The sequence below is a fragment of the Mchenga conophoros genome, linkage group LG22 (genome assembly GCF_057382185.1).
Source record: "Mchenga conophoros isolate Kocher_MC1m ecotype Shallow Benthic linkage group LG22, M_conophoros_male_GT1.1, whole genome shotgun sequence".
In the NCBI taxonomy this organism is placed as follows: domain Eukaryota; kingdom Metazoa; phylum Chordata; class Actinopteri; order Cichliformes; family Cichlidae; genus Mchenga; species Mchenga conophoros.
This window is the reverse complement of record NC_140546.1, coordinates 11,455,312-11,482,919: the sequence shown is the minus strand read 5'-3', so window position 1 is coordinate 11,482,919 and position 27,608 is coordinate 11,455,312. Positions and strand designations below refer to the sequence as shown.

Here is a 27,608-nt window from a genome sequence, read left to right as displayed (position 1 = left end):
CTCTGGGATGGGGTGGCCATCTGCCTCGGCCAGTTGGTGATGAGGGAAGGAAGTTGGGAGAAGAAGAGGGGTTCTTTTTAACCACCTGGTCTTAAAATTAAATTTAGATGCCCAATTTCAATGAATATTTTAAGCCACTTTAAGAGTTTTGCCACATAGTGGCATGCACGTGTCAGTTCAATTTTAGCGTGCACACGAGAAAGCCCTAAAGATGATGTTTTGGCTCCTCAGTTTGGCGTGTTTTTTGAAGCTTTTGATGATTGCTTCGTCAACCACTGGGTTGCTTGACTTCAATAAGAGTGCTGGAGAATCCCACCTGTCATGGAGTTCGTTGTACACCGTCAGGGCGAGTTGTTCAATGTTCTCCAAGGACATTTTGTAGTTTTTGGACAGAATTTTGTTCCAGATCTTATGGGAAAGCTTCTGTATAATAAAATCTGATGTTCCTGGACGCCATGTTGTCGTCTCATTTTCTTGGCTCATAGCGTGCATTACCAGATCTTTAGTGACGTTTTTCACCACTTCCTTGTACTCTTCTCTGTGTTTAGAGACACTGAGGACTCTTCTTGGTAATGACAACAGCTTTTCGGTGAAGGCTGGGACAGTAATATTATCAAGCTGTTCCCTCAGATTAAAAATCAAATATTTTTCCTTGCAGTTATGTGCTTTGGAAAGATTCTTGAGAATGGCCTTGTCTAGATTTTTCAGCCGTTTTGGGGACAGATCCAAATGTTTCTTCTCAACATCAGGCCAGATTTTCTCAATCAGGCGATCGCTGATGCAGTCGGGAGTGAGGCGCTCTGTGAAGAGCTTGTATTTAGAGGAGACTTTTTCTATGGCCTGAAAAACCACCGACTGGATCAGTCTGTTGACGCGCAACTTATCCTCCATTTTCAGTGTTTTCTCCAGTGTTGGTGTTTCAGCCTTTGTCTCCAGTATTTGTTTGGTCTCATCTGCACTGTGATACACCTGGAGGGTTTCTGATGAGGGCGACTCTGGGGTTGCCGTCTCTACTGTCTCAGTCTTTGCCTCCGCTAATTCTTGGGTCTGCTCGTCCAGAATTTTCTGAATTTCTTTTGTGTCCTTCACCACTTTCTGCTCTTCCAGGACTTTACTTTCTTCCTCCAGCACTTTCTTCTCCTGCTCCAGATTCTCTCTGTGTTTTTTCTCATTCCACAGAGTGTCTGCCAGAGAGGCCTGGTGTTGCTGAAGCTGTGCGAGCTCAGCAGACAGACTTTCCTTCTCCTGTTTCAGGATCAGGATTTTGCTGTCACTCTGCCCAAGCTGCTCTTTCACACAGTTCATTTCAAGGTCAAAGGCGATGGTCTGTTCCTCCTTTTCTTCTCCAGCTTGGATCTTAAATTGTTCCAGCTTGGTACCCATCAGGGAAATTTGGGCCATCAGCTGTTTGATTTGCTGTCTGGCTGTCTTTGAATCCTCTTTTAAACGTTTATTTTCGGACAGAGCTTTTAGGAAGGCTTTCCTAACCCGAACAAGGTCGTCCACTATACTCTTTGGCAGCGTGCACACAACTTTGGGATTCTCGTGTGTCTGAAGCTGTGCAGGTTCGGGAGACAGACTGTCCTTCTCCTGTTTCAGGGTCAGGATTTCGCTGTCCCTCTGCTGAAGCTGCTGTTTCAGACGGTTCATGTCAAGGTCAAAGTTGTTGGTCTGACCTGAACAAGTCTGATCCCCTTTTTCTTTGGTGGCGCTGCTCATTTCCACTTTGCGTGACACTGATTCATCAGTGAGTTCTCCAGCTTGGATCTCATACTGGTCCAGCTCGGCACGCATCAGGGAAATTTGGGCCATCAGCTGTTTGATTTGCTGTCTGGCTGTCTTTGTATCCTCTTTTAAAATGTTATTTTCAGAGAGAGTGTTTTGGAAGGCTTTCCTCACCTGAATAAGGCTGTCCAGTGTACTCTTTGGCAAAGTGCACACAAATTGTGGGTTTGCTTTTTGGTTGCTCATTTTTGACATTTGAAACAACGCTACGGTGTTACAATGAAACAGATATTCAGATATGACTGAGGGCAGCAGAACAAAAGTTCATCCAGTGAATCGCTCGTGACTGTAAGAAACGTGCTTGTCCTGTGTGGGTCTCACCTGCTATTTATAGAGTTGGGTTGACTGTGATGTCACAAGCCTGATTCTCTTGCCTTTCATCTTTGAAACAGGCCCCGCCCACAACAACGTTCCCCATTGTCTGATTGAAAATAGGTAACGCCCACAAAGAACAGAGCTTCTGACGTCATGGCTCGATTAATTTGCATTTTGGTCACTTCATTGAAAAAAGAAAAAACAGTCTGATAAATTTTACTGAGGTACTGAAAACTTATTGTTCCCTTTTGAGAGCATCTTCTTTAGGTGTTTATACCTTAGCACGTTACAAGTTTCAGTTAATTTAATAACAGACATCCAGTTCACTTTATTTGTTCCCTTCTTCCCCTATGGCAGACTTACATTTCAGTTCCTTAAAAATACTATCCCTTAATGTACGAGGTATTCGTGACAGTACCAAAAGAAAGTCCATTTTCATTTTCTGTAGACGGAAAAATGCTGGTTATTGACTGATAATGACTGATATTTGCATCCTCTGTGCTGTGTGGTGCTGGAAGATGAGCAAACATCTTCCTGATTTTGTGATACAGCCCATGCACGCTTTAATCACAGCTGCCTGTGTTATTGCAGTTTACGTCCTCGGTCTAATACTTAAAGTTATTTATTATAAAGTCTTCCATCCAAATCCTGACAAAGATGAGCTGAAAAGGACCAGCGCAGAGCAGCAACCTAAAGATGAGATGGGATTTCGTATGTTTGCAGTAGCAGAAAACATGCCAGTTAACCTTCAGTTAACCAAATATCCATATAAGGTTCAAAACAGGGTCTTAAAATGTTGTTTCTTTATTTCCATGTATGTTAAGACAACAATGTTATTGAGTAATTTTATGTTATTTCTTGTGCTATTTCTTTTGTTATCTGCATGTTATCTGCATGTTATGTGCACTTGAACCTGTTAATTTTATTGGTTTGTGTAGTTACATATTGTGGTCGCGGGGGGAGCAGTGCTTAAGGCTTTACCTGCAGTTTCCCCAAAAAAACTTACCAAGAAATGCATCTTGGGACTTCCTGTTTACTTTTATTTGTGGATGTGGATCGGATTGTTGTGAAGAAGTTAAATTGTTGGTAAGGAATTGTAAAATATGCACATAACTCGTTGAAACATATTGGTATAATTGTAGTGCAGTGGTAAAACATCAGTATTTTAACAAGATGATGTGTTTCTGAAATGGATGATGCAAAGGACCTGTATGTGTATGAGCGGCTATTTTCTGCATGCAAGGGATAAGTTGTGAGCTGTGTGCTGCAGTATTCCAAGTGAGCTGAGATTGCTGTGGAATATCAGTGTTTATAGAAAATGTATGTAACACTTCCACTTTTTTTTTTTAAAGGAGCCTTGTGTGATTTAGCTCTTTGTATTTTGTTCTGCACAGACGGAGGCCACTGCCGTATTTTTGTGTTTTGTATTTTATTTCATTTCCTTTCTTCCTCATATTGTGCCGGCACATCTTTTTTTTTAAATCGTTTATTCTGTTACTTTGCCACGTTACCTCTCATGTTGTCAGTGTTCAGTACAAGTCCACATGGCTGCTGTTTGACAAAAGTAAAGGTCAAAGGACATTTTTGGTTATTGACAATAAAAACTGCACATTAAGAACCCCAGTGTTTGTGTCCTGTGTGGCTAACCATTTTCCAGGCTACACTCATCTTAATGTGGAGATGAATTTGAATATGCACTTTCTGCTGTGCATTACATCATTTCACTGTGTGTCAAACCATTTCAACATATCAGTCATTAAATTAAAGGGGAAATGAGGAATGAGCTGTTTTGTATTATTACTATTGTTTTTGTTGTGATATATTTGCATATTTATTTTTTGTATATCTGTCTATAAACTCAGCATCAACTTAACATAAATAATATATTTATTTTTGGGCTCTATTTGTGTTTCCTGTGTTTTATTCAAACATTCGGCCTCCGTAGGCGAAGCAATTCTGATTAGCTTATTATTTATCATGCTACAGTCAGGCGCCCTGGTCCTTCACCGTGTTACACCTATTCTACATCAGTGAATTGCATGCAAAGGGAAGATGTGTCCAGGAGAGAAGCCAGCATCACTGAGTCAGATCAAAAAATGACCACAATCAAATGATCCCCCCTGTTCCTTAACCTTATGTCCTGTTTCTACATGGACTGATCTGTTGCTCAGTGTCCTTTTAAATCCTGTTTATCAGTTTTAATTCAGATGTGTCAGTCTGAGGGGGAACACAATCTAAACAAATCTAAATAAAACCAGGTTGAAGGCTTTCTATTGATTTTTGTTTATATTTTTCCAGAACTTAAAAGGCCGTCACACTGTTTCTCATCTCGTCTCACTGCCCTCGCTCCTTTCGCCTCCGTGCTGCCCTGCTTCATCTTCGCCCACTTCATCTGCACTTGGCTGGTTTTATTCTTCTTCGTTAGCGATTCAAGACGAACTTCATGGAAAGTCGTTGTGGAGAATGGTTTTATCGAGCCACTTGTCATTGCTGTGATTCCTTACGTTATATACTGATTTGGTGAGTAAATGTTTACTGTTATTCAAACTGCTTTTGTGCCTTCTCTCAGTTTAGCACCAGATTTATGATCTTGCTAGCTAGCTAGTGTTAGCCTAACGTTGCTGCTGCCTCTCGGCTCCTGTTACTTCAAATTAACCCCACAGTTTTAAAAAGTGAAACTTTATTTTGATTAATTGAAATAGAAAAGTGAGCAGCTATTATATAAGAGCCCAGAAGAAACCTTTTCGAAAGGTGCAGCCGTTAAGGTTGGGGGGCTTGTTTTTAGTCCATATAAAACTTTCTAACATATGAACCGTTTATTCTTAACCCCTGTATTTATTTGAATGCTTTGAGGCAGCTTTTGAACATCTGTGGCATCTATTAATGTCGAATCTAGCCTTTAGCCATAAGCAAACTGCTTTTACATTTAACAAACATATCTGTGTAATTACATTTTAAACAATAAGAAGAAGAACAACAACAGTATTTGTTTTGTTAAAACATGTGTTTAGACACATTTTTTGTTGTGAAAGTCCAAAGCCATAAACCAGATTCGTGACTTGCTAAATGGTTAAAGTCTATGTTGGCTTTATAGCTTCTTCTATATTCTAAATAATGAAGCTAAATCCCACAGTTGAATCATCAGAACATGTTGGGGTTGCCTGTGTCACATATAAACACTGCCATATGTTTTATCTGGTAATTGTGCTTATTAGAGACTTTATATATTGAAAGTTAGCTTTTAACAAGCGTGCAATGATTACATTTAAGTTAGGTGGTCTTTTCTTTAAACACATCTCTTTAGGCCTAAACTAACAGTGTTAATGCCACAAATTCAGACACAGTAATAGAGGATTTTAGTACTATATGTGCTAGTCTAATTTGGTTGTATGAGGTCTACTACATTGACCTTCTGTGTTGTAAGTTATAACTGCTGCACAGCCATTAAGGATCAAATCAGTTTCTAAATAATTTTCTGTTTTTTCTCCCTCTGCTTGCTTCTTATGGTCTTTGAGGCTCGGGACCAGCACTCCCCAGGTTACATCAAACCCTTACAAGTCTGTAAGAAGAAGCAGTTGGACAGAAAGTCTTTAACTGAGTGGTAACTATTTTGGTTTTCCAATATATTAATAATTGTCAGTGACATTTATATTAATCAGGCTGAGCTTTAATTATACTTTAGATCAACCTGTTTTACTTATTGTTTCATTTGTGCTTTGGTTTGGGGAAGTTGTTTCTTTATTGATCTTTTCCTGTCTTCTGTTATTAGACTTGAGACCTGATTGCTCTATGCTGTTGCTGATGACTCCAGTTAATCCTGAGAGACATGTTGTGTAAGTGAATACAAAGACAGTTTAGTCTGCACAAACTTAGTTTGTGGGATATGATCAGTCCACACTGTCCACACAGTATATAGTTTGCAAGTTTTTGAACAGTGAAATTTGTTTTGTGCCCAAATCATTCTGCAGATCATCAGAATGAAGGTTATTGGCTGTGTTTGCTTAGCCATTTTTAAAAAATATGCTTTCATGACATGAATATGTTTCGGTTGGTGGTCAGGGCTGTCCAGACTGACAAGTGGGACATTACTGGGCTTAAGCCCGGGCTGTTGTTTCAGAAGCCCGGGGTTTTTTGGAGTGTAATTTGTCTCATAGTTAGATGCCTGACTGACAACTGTATAAAACAAAAACTATACAATATTCGAAGCACATAGCGCACAGTCGTAAATTCCCCCTAATTTTGGTATGATCCGAGCTTGGGCACTAGGCGACTGAGCACTTACGCATGTGAGCGAGGGGGGAGAAGCTGCTGCCTGCAAGTTTGCTGCAGACAGAGGAGAGCTTAAGTTTGACCAGGTATGTCTCTACCAGCTTTGCACATCTAGAGACTGAAATCCTTGCCCATTCTTCTTTGCAAAACAGCTCCAGCTCAGCCAGATTGGATGGAGAGCGTTTGTGAACAGCAGTTTTCAGATCTTGCCACAGATTCTCGATTGGATTTAGATCTGGACTTTGACTGGGCCATTCTAACACATGGATGTTTTGTTTTAAACCATTCCATTGTTGCCCTGGCTTTATGTTTAGGGTCGTTGTCCTGCTGGAAGGTGAACCTCTGCCCCAGTCTCAGGTCTTTTGCAGACTCTAAGAGGTTTTCTTCCAAGATTGCCCTGTATTTGGCTCCATCCATCTTCCCATCAACTCTGACCAGCTTCCCTGTCCGTGATGAAGAGAAGCACCCCCAGAGCATGATGCTGCCACCCCCATATTTGACAGTGGGGATGGTGTGTTCAGAGTGATGTGCAGTGTTAGTTTTCCGCCACACACAGTGTTTTGCATTTTGGCCAAAAAGTTCCCTTTTGGTCTCATCTGACCAGAGCACCTTCTTCCACATGTTTGCTGTGTCCCCCACATGGCTTGTGGCAAACTGCAAACAGGACTTCTTATGGTTTTCTGTTGTGTGTGTGTGTGTGTGTGTGTGTGTGTGTGTGTGTGTGTGTGTGTGTGTGTGTGTGTGTGTGTGTGTGTGTGTGTGTGTGTTCCAAAATGATTAACCAGGATCAAACCATGAAAGAGTGGTTTGGGGAGCAGGAGGCATCATTTTCACACTTGGATCATCAAGTCCATATTTTGACCCCTTTGAGAATCTTTGGGATGTGCTTCATCAGTGCAAGATCTTGGTGAGAAATTAACCTGACTGTGGATAGACTGAAGTGAAGCAAAGGCATGGTGCCATCAAAGCTGGAGAAGATCCAAATTTCACTTTTCCCTTGTCCCCCCACAGTTTAAACACAAGGTGGCAGTGTTGCACTGATAGAAAACAAACCAACAGCAGAAGCGCCCCAGCTTAGATTCTACTTTACTCAAGTATTTCTATTTACTTAACTGTATTCTGCAGAAAACATGCCAGTTAACCTTCAGTTAACCAAATATCCATATAAGGTTCAAAACAGGGTCTTAAAATGTTGTTTCTTTGTTTCCATGTATGTTCAATTCAATTCAATTTTATTTATATAGCGCCAAATCACAACAAAAGTCGCCTCAAGGCGCTTCATAGATACAGAGAAAAACCCAACAATCATATGACCCCCTATGAGCAAGCACTTTGGCGACAGTGGGAAGGAAAAACTCCCTTTTAACAGGAAGAAACCTCCGGCAGAACCAGGCTCAGGGAGGGGCGGCCATCTGCTGCGACCGGTTGGGGTGAGAGAAGGAAGACAGGATAAAGACATGCTGTGGAAGAGAGACAGAGGTTAATAACAGATATGATTCAATGCAGAGAGGTCTATTAATACATAGTGAGTGAGAAAGGTGACTGGAAAGGAAAAACTCAATGCATCATGGGAATCCCCCGGCAGCCTACATCTATTGCAGCATAACAAAGGGAGGATTCAGGGTCACCTGGTCCAGCCCTAACTATATGCTTTAGAAAAAAGGAAAGTTTTAAGCCTAATCTTAAAAGTAGAGATAGTGTCTGTCTCCCGAATCCAAACTGGAAGCTGGTTCCACAGAAGAGGGGCCTGAAAACTGAAGGCTCTCCCTCCCATTCTACTTTTAAATACTCTAGGAACAACAAGTAGGCCTGCAGAGCGAGAGCGGAGCGCTCTAATAGGGTGATATGGTACTACAAGGTCATTAAGATAAGATGGGGCCTGATTATTTAAGACCTTGTATGTGAGGAGTAGGATTTTGAATTCAATTCTGGATTTAACAGGAAGCCAATGAAGGGAAGCCAAAACAGGAGAAATATGCTCTCTCTTTCTAGTCCCTGTCAGGACTCTTGCTGCAGCATTTTGGATTAGCTGAAGGCTTTTCAGTGAGTTTTTTGGACATCCTGATAATAATGAATTACAGTAGTCCAGCCTGGAAGTAATAAATGCATGAACTAGTTTTTCAGCGTCACTCTGAGACAGGATATTTCTAATTTTAGAGATGTTGCGCAAATGGAAGAAAGCAGTCTTACATATTTGTTTAATATGTGCGTTGAAGGACATGTCCTGGTCAAAAATGACTCCAAGGTTCCTCACCGCGTTACTGGAGGCCAAGGTAATGCCATCCAGAGTAAGAATCTGATTAGATACCATATTTCTAAGATTTTCAGGGCCGAGTACAATAACCTCAGTTTTATCTGAATTAAGAAGCAGAAAGTTAGCGGCCATCCAGGTCTTTATGTCTTTAAGACATTCCTGCAGTTTAACTAATTGGTGTGTGTTATCTGGCTTCATGGACAGATAGAGCTGGGTGTCATCTGCATAGCAGTGAAAATGTATGCTATGTCTTCTAATGATACTGCCTAAGGGAAGCATGTATAATGTAAACAGAATTGGTCCTAGCACTGAACCCTGTGGAACTCCATAATTAACCTCAGTGTGTGAAGAGGACTCTCCATTTACATGCACGAATTGGAGTCTATTAGATAGATATGATACAAACCACTGCAGCGCAGTACTTGTAATACCTACAGCATGTTCTAATCGCTCTAATAGGATATTATGATCAACAGTATCGAACGCTGCACTGAGGTCTAGCAGGACAAGCACAGAGATGAGTCCACTGTCAGAGGCCATAAGAAGATCATTTGTAACCTTCACTAAAGCTGTTTCTGTGCTGTGCTGAGCTCTGAAACCTGACTGAAACTCTTCAAATAAACCATTCCTCTGCAGATGATCTGTTAGCTGTTTGACAACTACTCTTTCAAGGATTTTTGATATGAAAGGAAGGTTGGAGATTGGCCTATAATTAGCTAAGACTGCTGGGTCTAGAGATGGCTTTTTGAGTAAAGGTTTAACTACAGCCAGCTTGAAGGCCTGTGGTACATAGCCGATTATTAGAGATAGGTTGATCATATTTAAGATCGAAGAATTAATTAATGGCAGGACTTCTTTGAGCAGTTTTGTAGGAATGGGGTCTAAAAGACACGTTGATGGTTTGGAGGAAGTAATTATTGAAGTTAACTCAGAAAGATCAATTGGAGAAAAAGAGTCTAACTTAATATCAATGGTACTAAGAGTAGCTGTAGATAATATTACATCTGTGGGATGATTATTGGTAATTTTTTCTCTAATGATAAAAATTTTATTTGTGAAGAAGTTCATGAAGTCATTACTAGTTAACGTTAAAGGGATGGTTGGCTCAAAAGAGCTCTGACTTTTTGTCAGCCTGGCTACAGTGCTGAAGAGAAACCTAGGGTTGTTCTTATTTTCTTCAATCAGTGATGAATAGTAAGATGTTCTGGCTTTGCGGAGGGCTTTCTTATAAAGCAGCAAACTATTTCTCCAGGCTAAATGATGATCCTCTAGATTTGTGACACGCCATTTCCTCTCCAGATTACGAGTCATCTGCTTTAGGGTACGTGTTTCAGAATTATACCACGGAGTCAGGTACTTCTGATTTGAGGCCTTAGTTTTCACAGGAGCTACAGTATCCAGAGTCGTACGTAGTGAGGAGGTGAAATTATTAACAAGATAATCGACCTCTGTTGGGGTAGCGTTCAGATAGCTGCTTTGCTCTGTGTTGGTACAGGGCATTGGAGATGATAACAGTATGTTAAGACAACAATGTTATTGAGTAATTTTATGTTATTTCTTGTGCTATTTCTTTTGTTATCTGCATGTTATCTGCATGTTATGTGCACTTGAACCTGTTAATTTTATTGGTTTGTGTAGTTACATATTGTGGTCGCGGGGGGAGCAGTGCTTAAGGCTTTACCTGCAGTTTCCCCAAAAAAACTTACCAAGAAATGCATCTTGGGACTTCCTGTTTACTTTTATTTGTGGATGTGGATCGGATTGTTGTGAAGAAGTTAAATTGTTGGTAAGGAATTGTTAAATATGCACATAACTCGTTGAAAGATATTGGTATAATTGTAGTGCAGTGGTAAAACATCAGTATTTTAACAAGATGATGTGTTTCTGAAATGGATGATGCAAAGGACCTGTATGTGTATGAGCGGCTATTTTCTGCATGCAAGGGATAAGTTGTGAGCTGTGTGCTGCAGTATTCCAAGTGAGCTGAGATTGCTGTGGAATATCAGTGTTTATAGAAAATGTATGTAACACTTCCACTTTTTTTTTTTAAAGGAGCCTTGTGTGATTTAGCTCTTTGTATTTTGTTCTGCACAGACAGAGGCCACTGCCGTATTTTTGTGTTTTGTATTTTATTTCATTTCCTTTCTTCCTCATATTGTGCCGGCACATCTTTTTTTAAAAATCGTTTATTCTGTTACTTTGCCACGTTACCTCTCATGTTGTCAGTGTTCAGTACAAGTCCACATGGCTGCTGTTTGACAAAAGTAAAGGTCAAAGGACATTTTTGGTTATTGACAATAAAAACTGCACATTAAGAACCCCAGTGTTTGTGTCCTGTGTGGCTAACCATTTTCCAGGCTACACTCATCTTAATGTGGAGATGAATTTGAATATGCACTTTCTGCTGTGCATTAAATCATTTCACTGTGTGTCAAACCATTTCAACATATCAGTCATTAAATTAAAGGGGAAATGAGGAATGAGCTGTTTTGTATTATTACTATTGTTTTTGTTGTGATATATTTGCATATTTATTTTTTGTATATCTGTCTATAAACTCAGCATCAACTTAACATAAATAATATATTTATTTTTGGGCTCTATTTGTGTTTCCTGTGTTTTATTCAAACATTCGGCCTCCGTAGGCGAAGCAATTCTGATTAGCTTATTATTTATCATGCTACAGTCAGGCGCCCTGGTCCTTCACCGTGTTACACCTATTCTACATCAGTGAATTGCATGCAAAGGGAAGATGTGTCCAGGAGAGAAGCCAGCATCACTGAGTCAGATCAAAAAATGATCACAATCAAATGATCCCCCCTGTTCCTTAACCTTATGTCCTGTTTCTACACGGACTGATCTGCTGCTCAGTGTCCTTTTAAATCCTGTTTATCAGTTTTAATTCAGATGTGTCAGTCTGAGGGGGAACACAATCTAAACAAATCTAAATAAAACCAGGTTGAAGGCTTTCTATTGATTTTTGTTTATATTTTTCCAGAACTTAAAAGGCCGTCACACTGTTTCTCATCTCGTCTCACTGCCCTCGCTCCTTTCGCCTCCGTGCTGCCCTGCTTCATCTTCGCCCACTTCATCTGCACTTGGCTGGTTTTATTCTTCTTCGTTAGCGATTCAAGACGAACTTCATGGAAAGTCGTTGTGGAGAATGGTTTTATCGAGCCGCTTGTCATTGCTGTGATTCCTTACGTTATATACTGATTTGGTGAGTAAATGTTTACTGTTATTCAAACTGCTTTTGTGCCTTCTCTCAGTTTAGCACCAGATTTATGATCTTGCTAGCTAGCTAGTGTTAGCCTAACGTTGCTGCTGCCTCTCGGCTCCTGTTACTTCAAATTAACCCCACAGTTTTAAAAAGTGAAACTTTATTTTGATTAATTGAAATAGAAAAGTGAGCAGCTATTATATAAGAGCCCAGAAGAAACCTTTTCGAAAGGTGCAGCCGTTAAGGTTGGGGGGCTTGTTTTTAGTCCATATAAAACTTTCTAACATATGAACCGTTTATTCTTAACCCCTGTATTTATTTGAATGCTTTGAGGCAGCTTTTGAACATCTGTGGCATCTATTAATGTCGAATCTAGCCTTTAGCCATAAGCAAACTGCTTTTACATTTAACAAACATATCTGTGTAATTACATTTTAAACGATAAGAAGAAGAAGAACAACAACAGTATTTGTTTTGTTAAAACATGTGTTTAGACACATTTTTTGTTGTGAAAGTCCAAAGCCATAAACCAGATTCGTGACTTGCTAAATGGTTAAAGTCTATGTTGGCTTTATAGCTTCTTCTATATTCTAAATAATGAAGCTAAATCCCACAGTTGAATCATCAGAACATGTTGGGGTTGCCTGTGTCACATATAAACACTGCCATATGTTTTATCTGGTAATTGTGCTTATTAGAGACTTTATATATTGAAAGTTAGCTTTTAACAAGCGTGCAATGATTACATTTAAGTTAGGTGGTCTTTTCTTTAAACACATCTCTTTAGGCCTAAACTAACAGTGTTAATGCCACAAATTCAGACACAGTAATAGAGGATTTTAGTACTATATGTGCTAGTCTAATTTGGTTGTATGAGGTCTACTACATTGACCTTCTGTGTTGTAAGTTATAACTGCTGCACAGCCATTAAGGATCAAATCAGTTTCTAAATAATTTTCTGTTTTTTCTCCCTCTGCTTGCTTCTTATGGTCTTTGAGGCTCGGGACCAGCACTCCCCAGGTTACATCAAACCCTTACAAGTCTGTAAGAAGAAGCAGTTGGACAGAAAGTCTTTAACTGAGTGGTAACTATTTTGGTTTTCCAATATATTAATAATTGTCAGTGACATTTATATTAATCAGGCTGAGCTTTAATTATACTTTAGATCAACCTGTTTTACTTATTGTTTCATTTGTGCTTTGGTTTGGGGAAGTTGTTTCTTTATTGATCTTTTCCTGTCTTCTGTTATTAGACTTGAGACCTGATTGCTCTATGCTGTTGCTGATGACTCCAGTTAATCCTGAGAGACATGTTGTGTAAGTGAATACAAAGACAGTTTAGTCTGCACAAACTTAGTTTGTGGGATATGATCAGTCCACACTGTCCACACAGTATATAGTTTGCAAGTTTTTGAACAGTGAAATTTGTTTTGTGCCCAAATCATTCTGCAGATCATCAGAATGAAGGTTATTGGCTGTGTTTGCTTAGCCATTTTTAAAAAATATGCTTTCATGACATGAATATGTTTCGGTTGGTGGTCAGGGCTGTCCAGACTGACAAGTGGGACATTACTGGGCTTAAGCCCGGGCTGTTGTTTCAGAAGCCCGGGGTTTTTTGGAGTGTAATTTGTCTCATAGTTAGATGCCTGACTGACAACTGTATAAAACAAAAACTATACAATATTCGAAGCACATAGCGCACAGTCGTAAATTCCCCCTAATTTTGGTATGATCCGAGCTTGGGCACTAGGCGACTGAGCACTTACGCATGTGAGCGAGGGGGGAGAAGCTGCTGCCTGCAAGTTTGCTGCAGACAGAGGAGAGCTTAAGTTTGACCAGGTATGTCTCTACCAGCTTTGCACATCTACAGACTGAAATCCTTGCCCATTCTTCTTTGCAAAACAGCTCCAGCTCAGTCAGATTGGATGGACAGCGTTTGTGAACAGCAGTTTTCAGATCTTGCCACAGATTCTCGATTGGATTTAGATCTGGACTTTGACTGGGCTATTCTAACACATGGATGTTTTGTTTTAAACCATTCCATTGTTGCCCTGGCTTTATGTTTAGGGTCGTTGTCCTGCTGGAAGGTGAACCTCTGCCCCAGTCTCAGGTCTTTTGCAGACTCTAAGAGGTTTTCTTCCAAGATTGCCCTGTATTTGGCTCCATCCATCTTCCCATCAACTCTGAGCAGCTTCCCTGTCCCTGCTGAAGAGAAGCACCCCCAGAGCATGATGCTGCCACCACCATATTTGACAGTGGGGATGGTGTGTTCAGAGTGATGTGCAGTGTTAGTTTTCCGCCACACACAGTGTTTTGCATTTTGGCCAAAAAGTTCCCTTTTGGTCTCATCTGACCAGAGCACCTTCTTCCACATGTTTGCTGTGTCCCCCACATGGCTTGTGGCAAACTGCAAACAGGACTTCTTATGGTTTTCTGTTGTGTGTGTGTGTGTGTGTGTGTGTGTGTGTGTGTGTGTGTGTGTGTGTGTGTGTGTGTGTGTGTGTGTGTTCCAAAATGATTAACCAGGATCAAACCATGAAAGAGTGGTTTGGGGAGCAGGAGGCATCATTTTCACACTTGGATCATCAAGTCCATATTTTGACCCCTTTGAGAATCTTTGGGATGTGCTTCATCAGTGCAAGATCTTGGTGAGAAATTAACCTGACTGTGGATAGACTGAAGTGAAGCAAATGCATGGTGCCATCAAAGCTGGAGAAGATCCAAATTTCACTTTTCCCTTGTCCCCCCACAGTTTAAACACAAGGTGGCAGTGTTGCACTGATAGAAAACAAACCAACAGCAGAAGCGCCCCAGCTTAGATTCTACTTTACTCAAGTATTTCTATTTACTTAACTGTATTCTGCAGAAAACATGCCAGTTAACCTTCAGTTAACCAAATATCCATATAAGGTTCAAAACAGGGTCTTAAAATGTTGTTTCTTTATTTCCATGTATGTTAAGACAACAATGTTATTGAGTAATTTTATGTTATTTCTTGTGCTATTTCTTTTGTTATCTGCATGTTATCTGCATGTTATGTGCACTTGAACCTGTTAATTTTATTGGTTTGTGTAGTTACATATTGTGGTCACGGGGGGAGCAGTGCTTAAGGCTTTACCTGCAGTTTCCCCAAAAAAACTTACCAAGAAATGCATCTTGGGACTTCCTGTTTACTTTTATTTGTGGATGTGGATCGGATTGTTGTGAAGAAGTTAAATTGTTGGTAAGGAATTGTTAAATATGCACATAACTCGTTGAAACATATTGGTATAATTGTAGTGCAGTGGTAAAACATCAGTATTTTAACAAGATGATGTGTTTCTGAAATGGATGATGCAAAGGACCTGTATGTGTATGAGCGGCTATTTTCTGCATGCAAGGGATAAGTTGTGAGCTGTGTGCTGCAGTATTCCAAGTGAGCTGAGATTGCTGTGGAATATCAGTGTTTATAGAAAATGTATGTAACACTTCCACTTTTTTTTTTTTAAAGGAGCCTTGTGTGATTTAGCTCTTTGTATTTTGTTCTGCACAGACAGAGGCCACTGCCGTATTTTTGTGTTTTGTATTTTATTTCATTTCCTTTCTTCCTCATATTGTGCCGGCACATCTTTTTTTAAAAATCGTTTATTCTGTTACTTTGCCACGTTACCTCTCATGTTGTCAGTGTTCAGTACAAGTCCACATGGTTGCTGTTTGACAAAAGTAAAGGTCAAAGGACATTTTTGGTTATTGACAATAAAAACTGCACGTTAAGAACCCCAGTGTTTGTGTCCTGTGTGGCTAACCATTTTCCAGGCTACACTCATCTTAATGTGGAGATGAATTTGAATATGCACTTCCTGCTGAGCATTAAATCATTTCACTGTGTGTCAAACCATTTCAACATATCAGTCATTAAATTAAAGGGGAAATGAGGAATGAGCTGTTTTGTATTATTACTATTGTTTTTGTTGTGATATATTTGCATATTTATTTTTTGTATATCTGTCTATAAACTCAGCATCAACTTAACATAAATAATATATTTATTTTTGGGCTCTATTTCTGTTTCCTGTGTTTTATTCAAACATTCGGCCTCCGTAGGCGAAGCAATTCTGATTAGCTTATTATTTATCATGCTACAGTCAGGCGCCCTGGTCCTTCACCGTGTTACACCTATTCTACATCAGTGAATTGCATGCAAAGGGAAGATGTGTCCAGGAGAGAAGCCAGCATCACTGAGTCAGATCAAAAAATGATCACAATCAAATGATCCCCCCTGTTCCTTAACCTTATGTCCTGTTTCTACATGGACTGATCTGCTGCTCAGTGTCCTTTTAAATCCTGTTTATCAGTTTTAATTCAGATGTGTCAGTCTGAGGGGGAACACAATCTAAATAAATCTAAATAAAACCAGGTTGAAGGCTTTCTATTCAAAATTAAAATAATTAATTGTCTGTAAATAATATTGTTATGAAGGCTAGATGCATTTCCAGGAGTGGGGATTTATTTTTCTTCTTATCCAAAGTCTTTAATCTTGAAAACTGCATGACACACTGGCAGGCAGAAAAGACCATTTGGTGAAAATATCAATTCTGGGGATCTGGAACACGGAGAGTAGAATATCTAAACAAATGTAACCAGCTAACCTCAAACACCGGTTATACTTTGAGTGTCTCCCGTGTTTTTCACACATACAGAAAGACATTACTGTGACATCCACTTCAAATTGAACTACAGGGCGATGCTACGATACATGATATTGAGACACACAATTCTAATCTGATATGACATTCTTAGCAAATTTACAGCAAATAGAACAAAGCACAAATTCAAAGTTTTTTTTATTTTTATTTTTTATTTTATTTTGTGGTTTGGTGCTGTTTCTGAACTCAAAATGTCCTGTTGTAATTGGACATTTTGAGCTAAGAAACAGCACCAAACTCCAACAACACTTCCCTCATGGTGCTTTATATTGTAAGGTCAAGACCCTACAATATTGCACAAAAAGTCCAACCCCCTAGAGCAAGCACTTTGGCGACAGTGGGAAGGAAAAACTCTCTTTGAAAAGAGAGAAACCTCCGGCAGACCCAGGCTCTGGGATGGGGTGGCCATCTGCCTCGGCCAGTTGGTGATGAGGGAAGGAAGTTGGGAGAAGAAGAGGGGTTCTTTTTAACCACCTGGTCTTAAAATTAAATTTAGATGCCCAATTTCAATGAATATTTTAAGCCACTTTAAGAGTTTTGCCACATAGTGGCATGCACGTGTCAGTTCAATTTTAGCGTGCACACGAGAAAGCCCTAAAGATGATGTTTTGGCTCCTCAGTTTGGCGTGTTTTTTGAAGGTTTTGACGATTGCTTCGTCAACCACTGGGTTGCTTGACTTCAATAAGAGTGCTGGAGAATCCCACCTGTCATGGAGTTCGTTGTACACCGTCAGGGCGAGTTGTTCAATGTTCTCCAAGGACATTTTGTAGTTTTTGGACAGAATTTTGTTCCAGATCTTATGGGAAAGCTTCTGTATAATAAAATCTGATGTTCCTGGACGCCATGTTGTCGTCTCATTTTCTTGGCTCATAGCGTGCATTACCAGATCTTTAGTGACGTTTTTCACCACTTCCTTGTACTCTTCTCTGTGTTTAGAGACACTGAGGACTCTTCTTGGTAATGACAACAGCTTTTCGGTGAAGGCTGGGACAGTAATATTATCAAGCTGTTCCCTCAGATTAAAAATCAAATATTTTTCCTTGCAGTTATGTGCTTTGGAAAGATTCTTGAGAATGGCCTTGTCTAGATTTTTCAGCCGTTTTGGGGACAGATCCAAATGTTTCTTCTCAACATCAGGCCAGATTTTCTCAATCAGGCGATCGCTGATGCAGTCGGGAGTGAGGCGCTCTGTGAAGAGCTTGTATTTAGAGGAGACTTTTTCTATGGCCTGAGAAACCACCGACTGGATCAGTCTGTTGACGCGCAACTTATCCTCCATTTTCAGTGTTTTCTCCAGTGTTGATGTTTCAGCCTTTGTCTCCAGTATTTGGTTGGTCTCATCTGCACTGTGATACACCTGGAGGGTTTCTGATGAGGGCGACTCTGGGGTTGCCGTCTCTACTGTCTCAGTCTTTGCCTCCGCTAATTCTTGGGTCTGCTCGTCCAGAATTTTCTGAATTTCTTTTGTGTCCTTCACCACTTTCTGCTCTTCCAGGACTTTACTTTCTTCCTCCAGCACTTTCTTCTCCTGCTCCAGATTCTCTCTGTGTTTTTTCTCATTCCACAGAGTGTCTGCCAGAGAGGCCTGGTGTTGCTGAAGCTGTGCGAGCTCAGCAGACAGACTTTCCTTCTCCTGTTTCAGGATCAGGATTTTGCTGTCACTCTGCCCAAGCTGCTCTTTCACACAGTTCATTTCAAGGTCAAAGGCGATGGTCTGTTCCTCCTTTTCTTCTCCAGCTTGGATCTTAAATTGTTCCAGCTTGGTACCCATCAGGGAAATTTGGGCCATCAGCTGTTTGATTTGCTGTCTGGCTGTCTTTGAATCCTCTTTTAAACGTTTATTTTCGGACAGAGCTTTTAGGAAGGCTTTCCTAACCCGAACAAGGTCGTCCACTATACTCTTTGGCAGCGTGCACACAACTTTGGGATTCTCGTGTGTCTGAAGCTGTGCAGGTTCGGGAGACAGACTGTCCTTCTCCTGTTTCAGGGTCAGGATTTCGCTGTCCCTCTGCTGAAGCTGCTGTTTCAGACGGTTCATGTCAAGGTCAAAGTTGTTGGTCTGACCTGAACAAGTCTGATCCCCTTTTTCTTTGGTGGCGCTGCTCATTTCCACTTTGCGTGACACTGATTCATCAGTGAGTTCTCCAGCTTGGATCTCATACTGGTCCAGCTCGGCACGCATCAGGGAAATTTGGGCCATCAGCTGTTTGATTTGCTGTCTGGCTGTCTTTGTATCCTCTTTTAAAATGTTATTTTCAGAGAGAGTGTTTTGGAAGGCTTTCCTCACCTGAATAAGGCTGTCCAGTGTACTCTTTGGCAAAGTGCACACAAATTGTGGTTTTGCTTTTTGGTTGCTCATTTTTGACATTTGAAACAACGCTACGGTGTTACAATGAAACAGATATTCAGATATGACTGAGGGCAGCAGAACAAAAGTTCATCCAGTGAATCGCTCGTGACTGTAAGAAACGTGCTTGTCCTGTGTGGGTCTCACCTGCTATTTATAGAGTTGGGTTGACTGTGATGTCACAAGCCTGATTCTCTTGCCTTTCATCTTTGAAACAGGCCCCGCCCACAACAACGTTCCCCATTGTCTGATTGAAAATAGGTAACGCCCACAAAGAACAGCGCTTCTGACGTCATGGCTCGATTAATTTGCATTTTGGTCACTTCATTGAAAAAAGAAAAAACAGTCTGATAAATTTTACTGAGGTACTGAAAACTTATTGTTCCCTTTTGAGAGCATCTTCTTTAGGTGTTTATACCTTAGCACGTTACAAGTTTCAGTTAATTTAATAACAGACATCCAGTTCACTTTATTTGTTCCCTTCTTCCCCTATGGCAGACTTACATTTCAGTTCCTTAAAAATACTATCCCTTAATGTACGAGGTATTCGTGACAGTACCAAAAGAAAGTCCATTTTCATTTTCTGTAGACGGAAAAATGCTGGTTATTGACTGATAATGACTGATATTTGCATCCTCTGTGCTGTGTGGTGCTGGAAGATGAGCAAACATCTTCCTGATTTTGTGATACAGCCCATGCACGCTTTAATCACAGCTGCCTGTGTTATTGCAGTTTACGTCCTCGGTCTAATACTTAAAGTTATTTATTATAAAGTCTTCCATCCAAATCCTGACAAAGATGAGCTGAAAAGGACCAGCGCAGAGCAGCAACCTAAAGATGAGATGGGATTTCGTATGTTTGCAGTAGCAGAAAACATGCCAGTTAACCTTCAGTTAACCAAATATCCATATAAGGTTCAAAACAGGGTCTTAAAATGTTGTTTCTTTATTTCCATGTATGTTAAGACAACAATGTTATTGAGTAATTTTATGTTATTTCTTGTGCTATTTCTTTTGTTACCTGCATGTTATCTGCATGTTATGTGCACTTGAACCTGTTAATTTTATTGGTTTGTGTAGTTACATATTGTGGTCGCGGGGGGAGCAGTGCTTAAGGCTTTACCTGCAGTTTCCCCAAAAAAACTTACCAAGAAATGCATCTTGGGACTTCCTGTTTACTTTTATTTGTGGATGTGGATCGGATTGTTGTGAAGAAGTTAAATTGTTGGTAAGGAATTGTTAAATATGCACATAACTCGTTGAAAGATATTGGTATAATTGTAGTGCAGTGGTAAAACATCAGTATTTTAACAAGATGATGTGTTTCTGAAATGGATGATGCAAAGGACCTGTATGTGTATGAGCGGCTATTTTCTGCATGCAAGGGATAAGTTGTGAGCTGTGTGCTGCAGTATTCCAAGTGAGCTGAGATTGCTGTGGAATATCAGTGTTTATAGAAAATGTATGTAACACTTCCACTTTTTTTTTTTTTTTAAAGGAGCCTTGTGTGATTTAGCTCTTTGTATTTTGTTCTGCACAGACAGAGGCCACTGCCGTATTTTTGTGTTTTGTATTTTATTTCATTTCCTTTCTTCCTCATATTGTGCCGGCACATCTTTTTTTAAAAATCGTTTATTCTGTTACTTTGCCACGTTACCTCTCATGTTGTCAGTGTTCAGTACAAGTCCACATGGCTGCTGTTTGACAAAAGTAAAGGTCAAAGGACATTTTTGTTTATTGACAATAAAAACTGCACATTAAGAACCCCAGTGTTTGTGTCCTGTGTGGCTAACCATTTTCCAGGCTACACTCATCTTAATGTGGAGATGAATTTGAATATGCACTTTCTGCTGTGCATTAAATCATTTCACTGTGTGTCAAACCATTTCAACATATCAGTCATTAAATTAAAGGGGAAATGAGGAATGAGCTGTTTTGTATTATTACTATTGTTTTTGTTGTGATATATGCATATTTATTTTTTGTATATCTGTCTATAAACTCAGCATCAACTTAACATAAATAATATATTTATTTTTGGGCTCTATTTCTGTTTCCTGTGTTTTATTCAAACATTCGGCCTCCGTAGGCGAAGCAATTCTGATTAGCTTATTATTTATCATGCTACAGTCAGGCGCCCTGGTCCTTCACCGTGTTACACCTATTCTACATCAGTGAATTGCATGCAAAGGGAAGATGTGTCCAGGAGAGAAGCCAGCATCACTGAGTCAGATCAAAAAATGACCACAATCAAATGATCCCCCCTGTTCCTTAACCTTATGTCCTGTTTCTACATGGACTGATCTGTTGCTCAGTGTCCTTTTAAATCCTGTTTATCAGTTTTAATTCAGATGTGTCAGTCTGAGGGGGAACACAATCTAAACAAATCTAAATAAAACCAGGTTGAAGGCTTTCTATTCAAAATTAAAATAATTAATTGTCTGTAAATAATATTGTTATGAAGGCTAGATGCATTTCCAGGAGTGGGGATTTATTTTTCTTCTTATCCAAAGTCTTTAATCTTGAAAACTGCATGACACACTGGCAGGCAGAAAAGACCATTTGGTGAAAATATCAATTCTGGGGATCTGGAACACGGAGAGTAGAATATCTAAACAAATGCAACCAGCTAACCTCAAACACCGGTTATACTTTGAGTGTCTCCCGTGTTTTTCACACATACAGAAACACATTACTGTGACATCCACTTCAAATTGAACTACAGGGCGATGCTACGATACATGATATTGAGACACACAATTCTAATCTGATATGACATTCTTAGCAAATTTACAGCAAATAGAACAAAGCACAAATTCAAAGTTTTTTTTTATTTTTAATTTTTATTTTATTTTATTTTGTGGTTTGGTGCTGTTTCTGAACTCAAAATGTCCTGTTGTAATTGGACATTTTGAGCTAAGAAACAGCACCAAACTCCAACAACACTTCCCTCATGGTGCTTTATATTGTAAGGTCAAGACCCTACAATATTGCACAAAAAGTCCAACCCCCTAGAGCAAGCACTTTGGCGACAGTGGGAAGGAAAAACTCTCTTTGAAAAGAGAGAAACCTCCGGCAGACCCAGGCTCTGGGATGGGGTGGCCATCTGCCTCGGCCAGTTGGTGATGAGGGAAGGAAGTTGGGAGAAGAAGAGGGGTTCTTTTTAACCACCTGGTCTTAAAATTAAATTTAGATGCCCAATTTCAATGAATATTTTAAGCCACTTTAAGAGTTTTGCCACATAGTGGCATGCACGTGTCAGTTCAATTTTAGCGTGCACACGAGAAAGCCCTAAAGATGATGTTTTGGCTCCTCAGTTTGGCGTGTTTTTTGAAGGTTTTGACGATTGCTTCGTCAACCACTGGGTTGCTTGACTTCAATAAGAGTGCTGGAGAATCCCACCTGTCATGGAGTTCGTTGTACACCGTCAGGGCGAGTTGTTCAATGTTCTCCAAGGACATTTTGTAGTTTTTGGACAGAATTTTGTTCCAGATCTTATGGGAAAGCTTCTGTATAACAAAATCTGATGTTCCTGGACGCCATGTTGTCGTCTCATTTTCTTGGCTCATAGCGTGCATTACCAGATCTTTAGTGACGTTTTTCACCACTTCCTTGTACTCTTCTCTGTGTTTAGAGACACTGAGGACTCTTCTTGGTAATGACAACAGCTTTTCGGTGAAGGCTGGGACAGTAATATTATCAAGCTGTTCCCTCAGATTAAAAATCAAATATTTTTCCTTGCAGTTGTGTGCTTTGGAAAGATTCTTGAGAATGGCCTTGTCTAGATTTTTCAGCCGTTTTGGGGACAGATCCAAATGTTTCTTCTCAACATCAGGCCAGATTTTCTCAATCAGGCGATCGCTGATGCAGTCGGGAGTGAGGCGCTCTGTGAAGAGCTTGTATTTAGAGGAGACTTTTTCTATGGCCTGAAAAACCACCGACTGGATCAGTCTGTTGACGCGCAACTTATCCTCCATTTTCAGTGTTTTCTCCAGTGTTGGTGTTTCAGCCTTTGTCTCCAGTATTTGTTTGGTCTCATCTGCACTGTGATACACCTGGAGGGTTTCTGATGAGGGCGACTCTGGGGTTGCCGTCTCTACTGTCTCAGTCTTTGCCTCCGCTAATTCTTGGGTCTGCTCGTCCAGAATTTTCTGAATTTCTTTTGTGTCCTTCACCACTTTCTGCTCTTCCAGGACTTTACTTTCTTCCTCCAGCACTTTCTTCTCCTGCTCCAGATTCTCTCTGTGTTTTTTCTCATTCCACAGAGTGTCTGCCAGAGAGGCCTGGTGTTGCTGAAGCTGTGCGAGCTCAGCAGACAGACTTTCCTTCTCCTGTTTCAGGATCAGGATTTTGCTGTCACTCTGCCCAAGCTGCTCTTTCACACAGTTCATTTCAAGGTCAAAGGCGATGGTCTGTTCCTCCTTTTCTTCTCCAGCTTGGATCTTAAATTGTTCCAGCTTGGTACCCATCAGGGAAATTTGGGCCATCAGCTGTTTGATTTGCTGTCTGGCTGTCTTTGAATCCTCTTTTAAACGTTTATTTTCGGACAGAGCTTTTAGGAAGGCTTTCCTAACCCGAACAAGGTCGTCCACTATACTCTTTGGCAGCGTGCACACAACTTTGGGATTCTCGTGTGTCTGAAGCTGTGCAGGTTTGGGAGACAGACTGTCCTTCTCCTGTTTCAGGGTCAGGATTTCGCTGTCCCTCTGCTGAAGCTGCTGTTTCAGACGGTTCATGTCAAGGTCAAAGTTGTTGGTCTGACCTGAACAAGTCTGATCCCCTTTTTCTTTGGTGGCGCTGCTCATTTCCACTTTGCGTGACACTGATTCATCAGTGAGTTCTCCAGCTTGGATCTCATACTGGTCCAGCTCGGCACGCATCAGGGAAATTTGGGCCATCAGCTGTTTGATTTGCTGTCTGGCTGTCTTTGTATCCTCTTTTAAAATGTTATTTTCAGAGAGAGTGTTTTGGAAGGCTTTCCTCACCTGAATAAGGCTGTCCAGTGTACTCTTTGGCAAAGTGCACACAAATTGTGGTTTTGCTTTTTGGTTGCTCATTTTTGACATTTGAAACAACGCTACGGTGTTACAATGAAACAGATATTCAGATATGACTGAGGGCAGCAGAACAAAAGTTCATCCAGTGAATCGCTCGTGACTGTAAGAAACGTGCTTGTCCTGTGTGGGTCTCACCTGCTATTTATAGAGTTGGGTTGACTGTGATGTCACAAGCCTGATTCTCTTGCCTTTCATCTTTGAAACAGGCCCCGCCCACAACAACGTTCACCATTGTCTGATTGAAAATAGGTAACGCCCACAAAGAACAGAGTTTCTGACGTCATGGCTCGATTAATTTGCATTTTGGTCACTTCATTGAAAAAAGAAAAAACAGTCTGATAAATTTTACTGAGGTACTGAAAACTTATTGTTCCCTTTTGAGAGCATCTTCTTTAGGTGTTTATACCTTAGCACGTTACAAGTTTCAGTTAATTTAATAACAGACATCCAGTTCACTTTATTTGTTCCCTTCTTCCCCTATGGCAGACTTACATTTCAGTTCCTTAAAAATACTATCCCTTAATGTACGAGGTATTCGTGACAGTACCAAAAGAAAGTCCATTTTCATTTTCTGTAGACGGAAAAATGCTGGTTATTGACTGATAATGACTGATATTTGCATCCTCTGTGCTGTGTGGTGCTGGAAGATGAGCAAACATCTTCCTGATTTTGTGATACAGCCCATGCACGCTTTAATCACAGCTGCCTGTGTTATTGCAGTTTACGTCCTCGGTCTAATACTTAAAGTTATTTATTATAAAGTCTTCCATCCAAATCCTGACAAAGATGAGCTGAAAAGGACCAGCGCAGAGCAGCAACCTAAAGATGAGATGGGATTTCGTATGTTTGCAGTAGCAGAAAACATGCCAGTTAACCTTCAGTTAACCAAATATCCATATAAGGTTCAAAACAGGGTCTTAAAATGTTGTTTCTTTGTTTCCATGTATGTTAAGACAACAATGTTATTGAGTAATTTTATGTTATTTCTTGTGCTATTTCTTTTGTTATCTGCATGTTATCTGCATGTTATGTGCACTTGAACCTGTTAATTTTATTGGTTTGTGTAGTTACATATTGTGGTCGCGGGGGGAGCAGTGCTTAAGGCTTTACCTGCAGTTTCCCCAAAAAAACTTACCAAGAAATGCATCTTGGGACTTCCTGTTTACTTTTATTTGTGGATGTGGATCGGATTGTTGTGAAGAAGTTAAATTGTTGGTAAGGAATTGTTAAATATGCACATAACTCGTTGAAACATATTGGTATAATTGTAGTGCAGTGGTAAAACATCAGTATTTTAACAAGATGATGTGTTTCTGAAATGGATGATGCAAAGGACCTGTATGTGTATGAGCGGCTATTTTCTGCATGCAAGGGATAAGTTGTGAGCTGTGTGCTGCAGTATTCCAAGTGAGCTGAGATTGCTGTGGAATATCAGTGTTTATAGAAAATGTATGTAACACTTCCACTTTTTTTTTTTTAAAGGAGCCTTGTGTGATTTAGCTCTTTGTATTTTGTTCTGCACAGACGGAGGCCACTGCCGTATTTTTGTGTTTTGTATTTTATTTCATTTCCTTTCTTCCTCATATTGTGCCGGCACATCTTTTTTTAAAAATCGTTTATTCTGTTACTTGGCCACGTTACCTCTCATGTTGTCAGTGTTCAGTACAAGTCCACATGGCTGCTGTTTGACAAAAGTAAAGGTCAAAGGACATTTTTGTTTATTGACAATAAAAACTGCACATTAAGAACCCCAGTGTTTGTGTCCTGTGTGGCTAACCATTTTCCAGGCTACACTCATCTTAATGTGGAGATGAATTTGAATATGCACTTTCTGCTGTGCATTAAATCATTTCACTGTGTGTCAAACCATTTCAACATATCAGTCATTAAATTAAAGGGGAAATGAGGAATGAGCTGTTTTGTATTATTACTATTGTTTTTGTTGTGATATATTTGCATATTTATTTTTTGTATATCTGTCTATAAACTCAGCATCAACTTAACATAAATAATATATTTATTTTTGGGCTCTATTTCTGTTTCCTGTGTTTTATTCAAACATTCGGCCTCCGTAGGCGAAGCAATTCTGATTAGCTTATTATTTATCATGCTACAGTCAGGCGCCCTGGTCCTTCACCGTGTTACACCTATTCTACATCAGTGAATTGCATGCAAAGGGAAGATGTGTCCAGGAGAGAAGCCAGCATCACTGAGTCAGATCAAAAAATGACCACAATCAAATGATCCCCCCTGTTCCTTAACCTTATGTCCTGTTTCTACATGGACTGATCTGCTGCTCAGTGTCCTTTTAAATCCTGTTTATCAGTTTTAATTCAGATGTGTCAGTCTGAGGGGGAACACAATCTAAACAAATCTAAATAAAACCAGGTTGAAGGCTTTCTATTGATATTTGTTTATATTTTTCCAGAACTTAAAAGGCCGTCACACTGTTTCTCATCTCGTCTCACTGCCCTCGCTCCTTTCGCCTCCGTGCTGCCCTGCTTCATCTTCGCCCACTTCATCTGCACTTGGCTGGTTTTATTCTTCTTCGTTAGCGATTCAAGACGAACTTCATGGAAAGTCGTTGTGGAGAATGGTTTTATCGAGCCGCTTGTCATTGCTGTGATTCCTTACGTTATATACTGATTTGGTGAGTAAATGTTTACTGTTATTCAAACTGCTTTTGTGCCTTCTCTCAGTTTAGCACCAGATTTATGATCTTGCTAGCTAGCTAGTGTTAGCCTAACGTTGCTGCTGCCTCTCGGCTCCTGTTACTTCAAATTAACCCCACAGTTTTAAAAAGTGAAACTTTATTTTGATTAATTGAAATAGAAAAGTGAGCAGCTATTATATAAGAGCCCAGAAGAAACCTTTTCGAAAGGTGCAGCCGTTAAGGTTGGGGGCTTGTTTTTAGTCCATATAAAACTTTCTAACATATGAACCGTTTATTCTTAACCCCTGTATTTATTTGAATGCTTTGAGGCAGCTTTTGAACATCTGTGGCATCTATTAATGTCGAATCTAGCCTTTAGCCATAAGCAAACTGCTTTTACATTTAACAAACATATCTGTGTAATTACATTTTAAACAATAAGAAGAAGAACAACAACAGTATTTGTTTTGTTAAAACATGTGTTTAGACACATTTTTTGTTGTGAAAGTCCAAAGCCATAAACCAGATTCGTGACTTGCTAAATGGTTAAAGTCTATGTTGGCTTTATAGCTTCTTCTATATTCTAAATAATGAAGCTAAATCCCACAGTTGAATCATCAGAACATGTTGGGGTTGCCTGTGTCACATATAAACACTGCCATATGTTTTATCTGGTAATTGTGCTTATTAGAGACTTTATATATTGAAAGTTAGCTTTTAACAAGCGTGCAATGATTACATTTAAGTTAGGTGGTCTTTTCTTTAAACACATCTCTTTAGGCCTAAACTAACAGTGTTAATGCCACAAATTCAGACACAGTAATAGAGGATTTTAGTACTATATGTGCTAGTCTAATTTGGTTGTATGAGGTCTACTACATTGACCTTCTGTGTTGTAAGTTATAACTGCTGCACAGCCATTAAGGATCAAATCAGTTTCTAAATAATTTTCTGTTTTTTCTCCCTCTGCTTGCTTCTTATGGTCTTTGAGGCTCGGGACCAGCACTCCCCAGGTTACATCAAA

At 39.9% G+C, this 27,608-nt stretch overlaps 1 protein-coding gene and 1 long non-coding RNA gene across 3 annotated transcripts in view; one reads left to right on the top strand and one right to left on the bottom strand.

The window, feature by feature from the left end:
* The window catches only part of LOC146548882 (uncharacterized), a 70,602-nt gene that overhangs the window by 25,800 nt on the left and 17,194 nt on the right, over window positions 1–27,608 (bottom strand). The window contains exons 3-5 of the mRNA XM_085261684.1: window positions 22,153–24,003; window positions 17,109–18,959; window positions 189–2,049 (exon numbers count right to left, since the gene is read on the bottom strand). Coding sequence (XP_085117810.1) covers window positions 189–2,049; window positions 17,109–18,959; window positions 22,153–24,003 — 5,563 coding nt within the window. The remainder of the gene's footprint in view (window positions 1–188; window positions 2,050–17,108; window positions 18,960–22,152; window positions 24,004–27,608) is intronic.
* On the top strand, window positions 4,322–15,883 carry LOC146548883 (uncharacterized). Of its 2 annotated transcripts, XR_014890566.1 has the most exons (8): window positions 4,322–4,620; window positions 5,616–5,701; window positions 5,870–5,933; window positions 11,622–11,843; window positions 12,842–12,927; window positions 13,096–13,159; window positions 14,369–14,490; window positions 14,595–15,883. It is a non-coding gene; the product is annotated as an uncharacterized LOC146548883 (long non-coding RNA). The 2 variants fall into 2 exon arrangements; XR_014890565.1 differs by having other exon boundaries at window positions 14,369–15,883.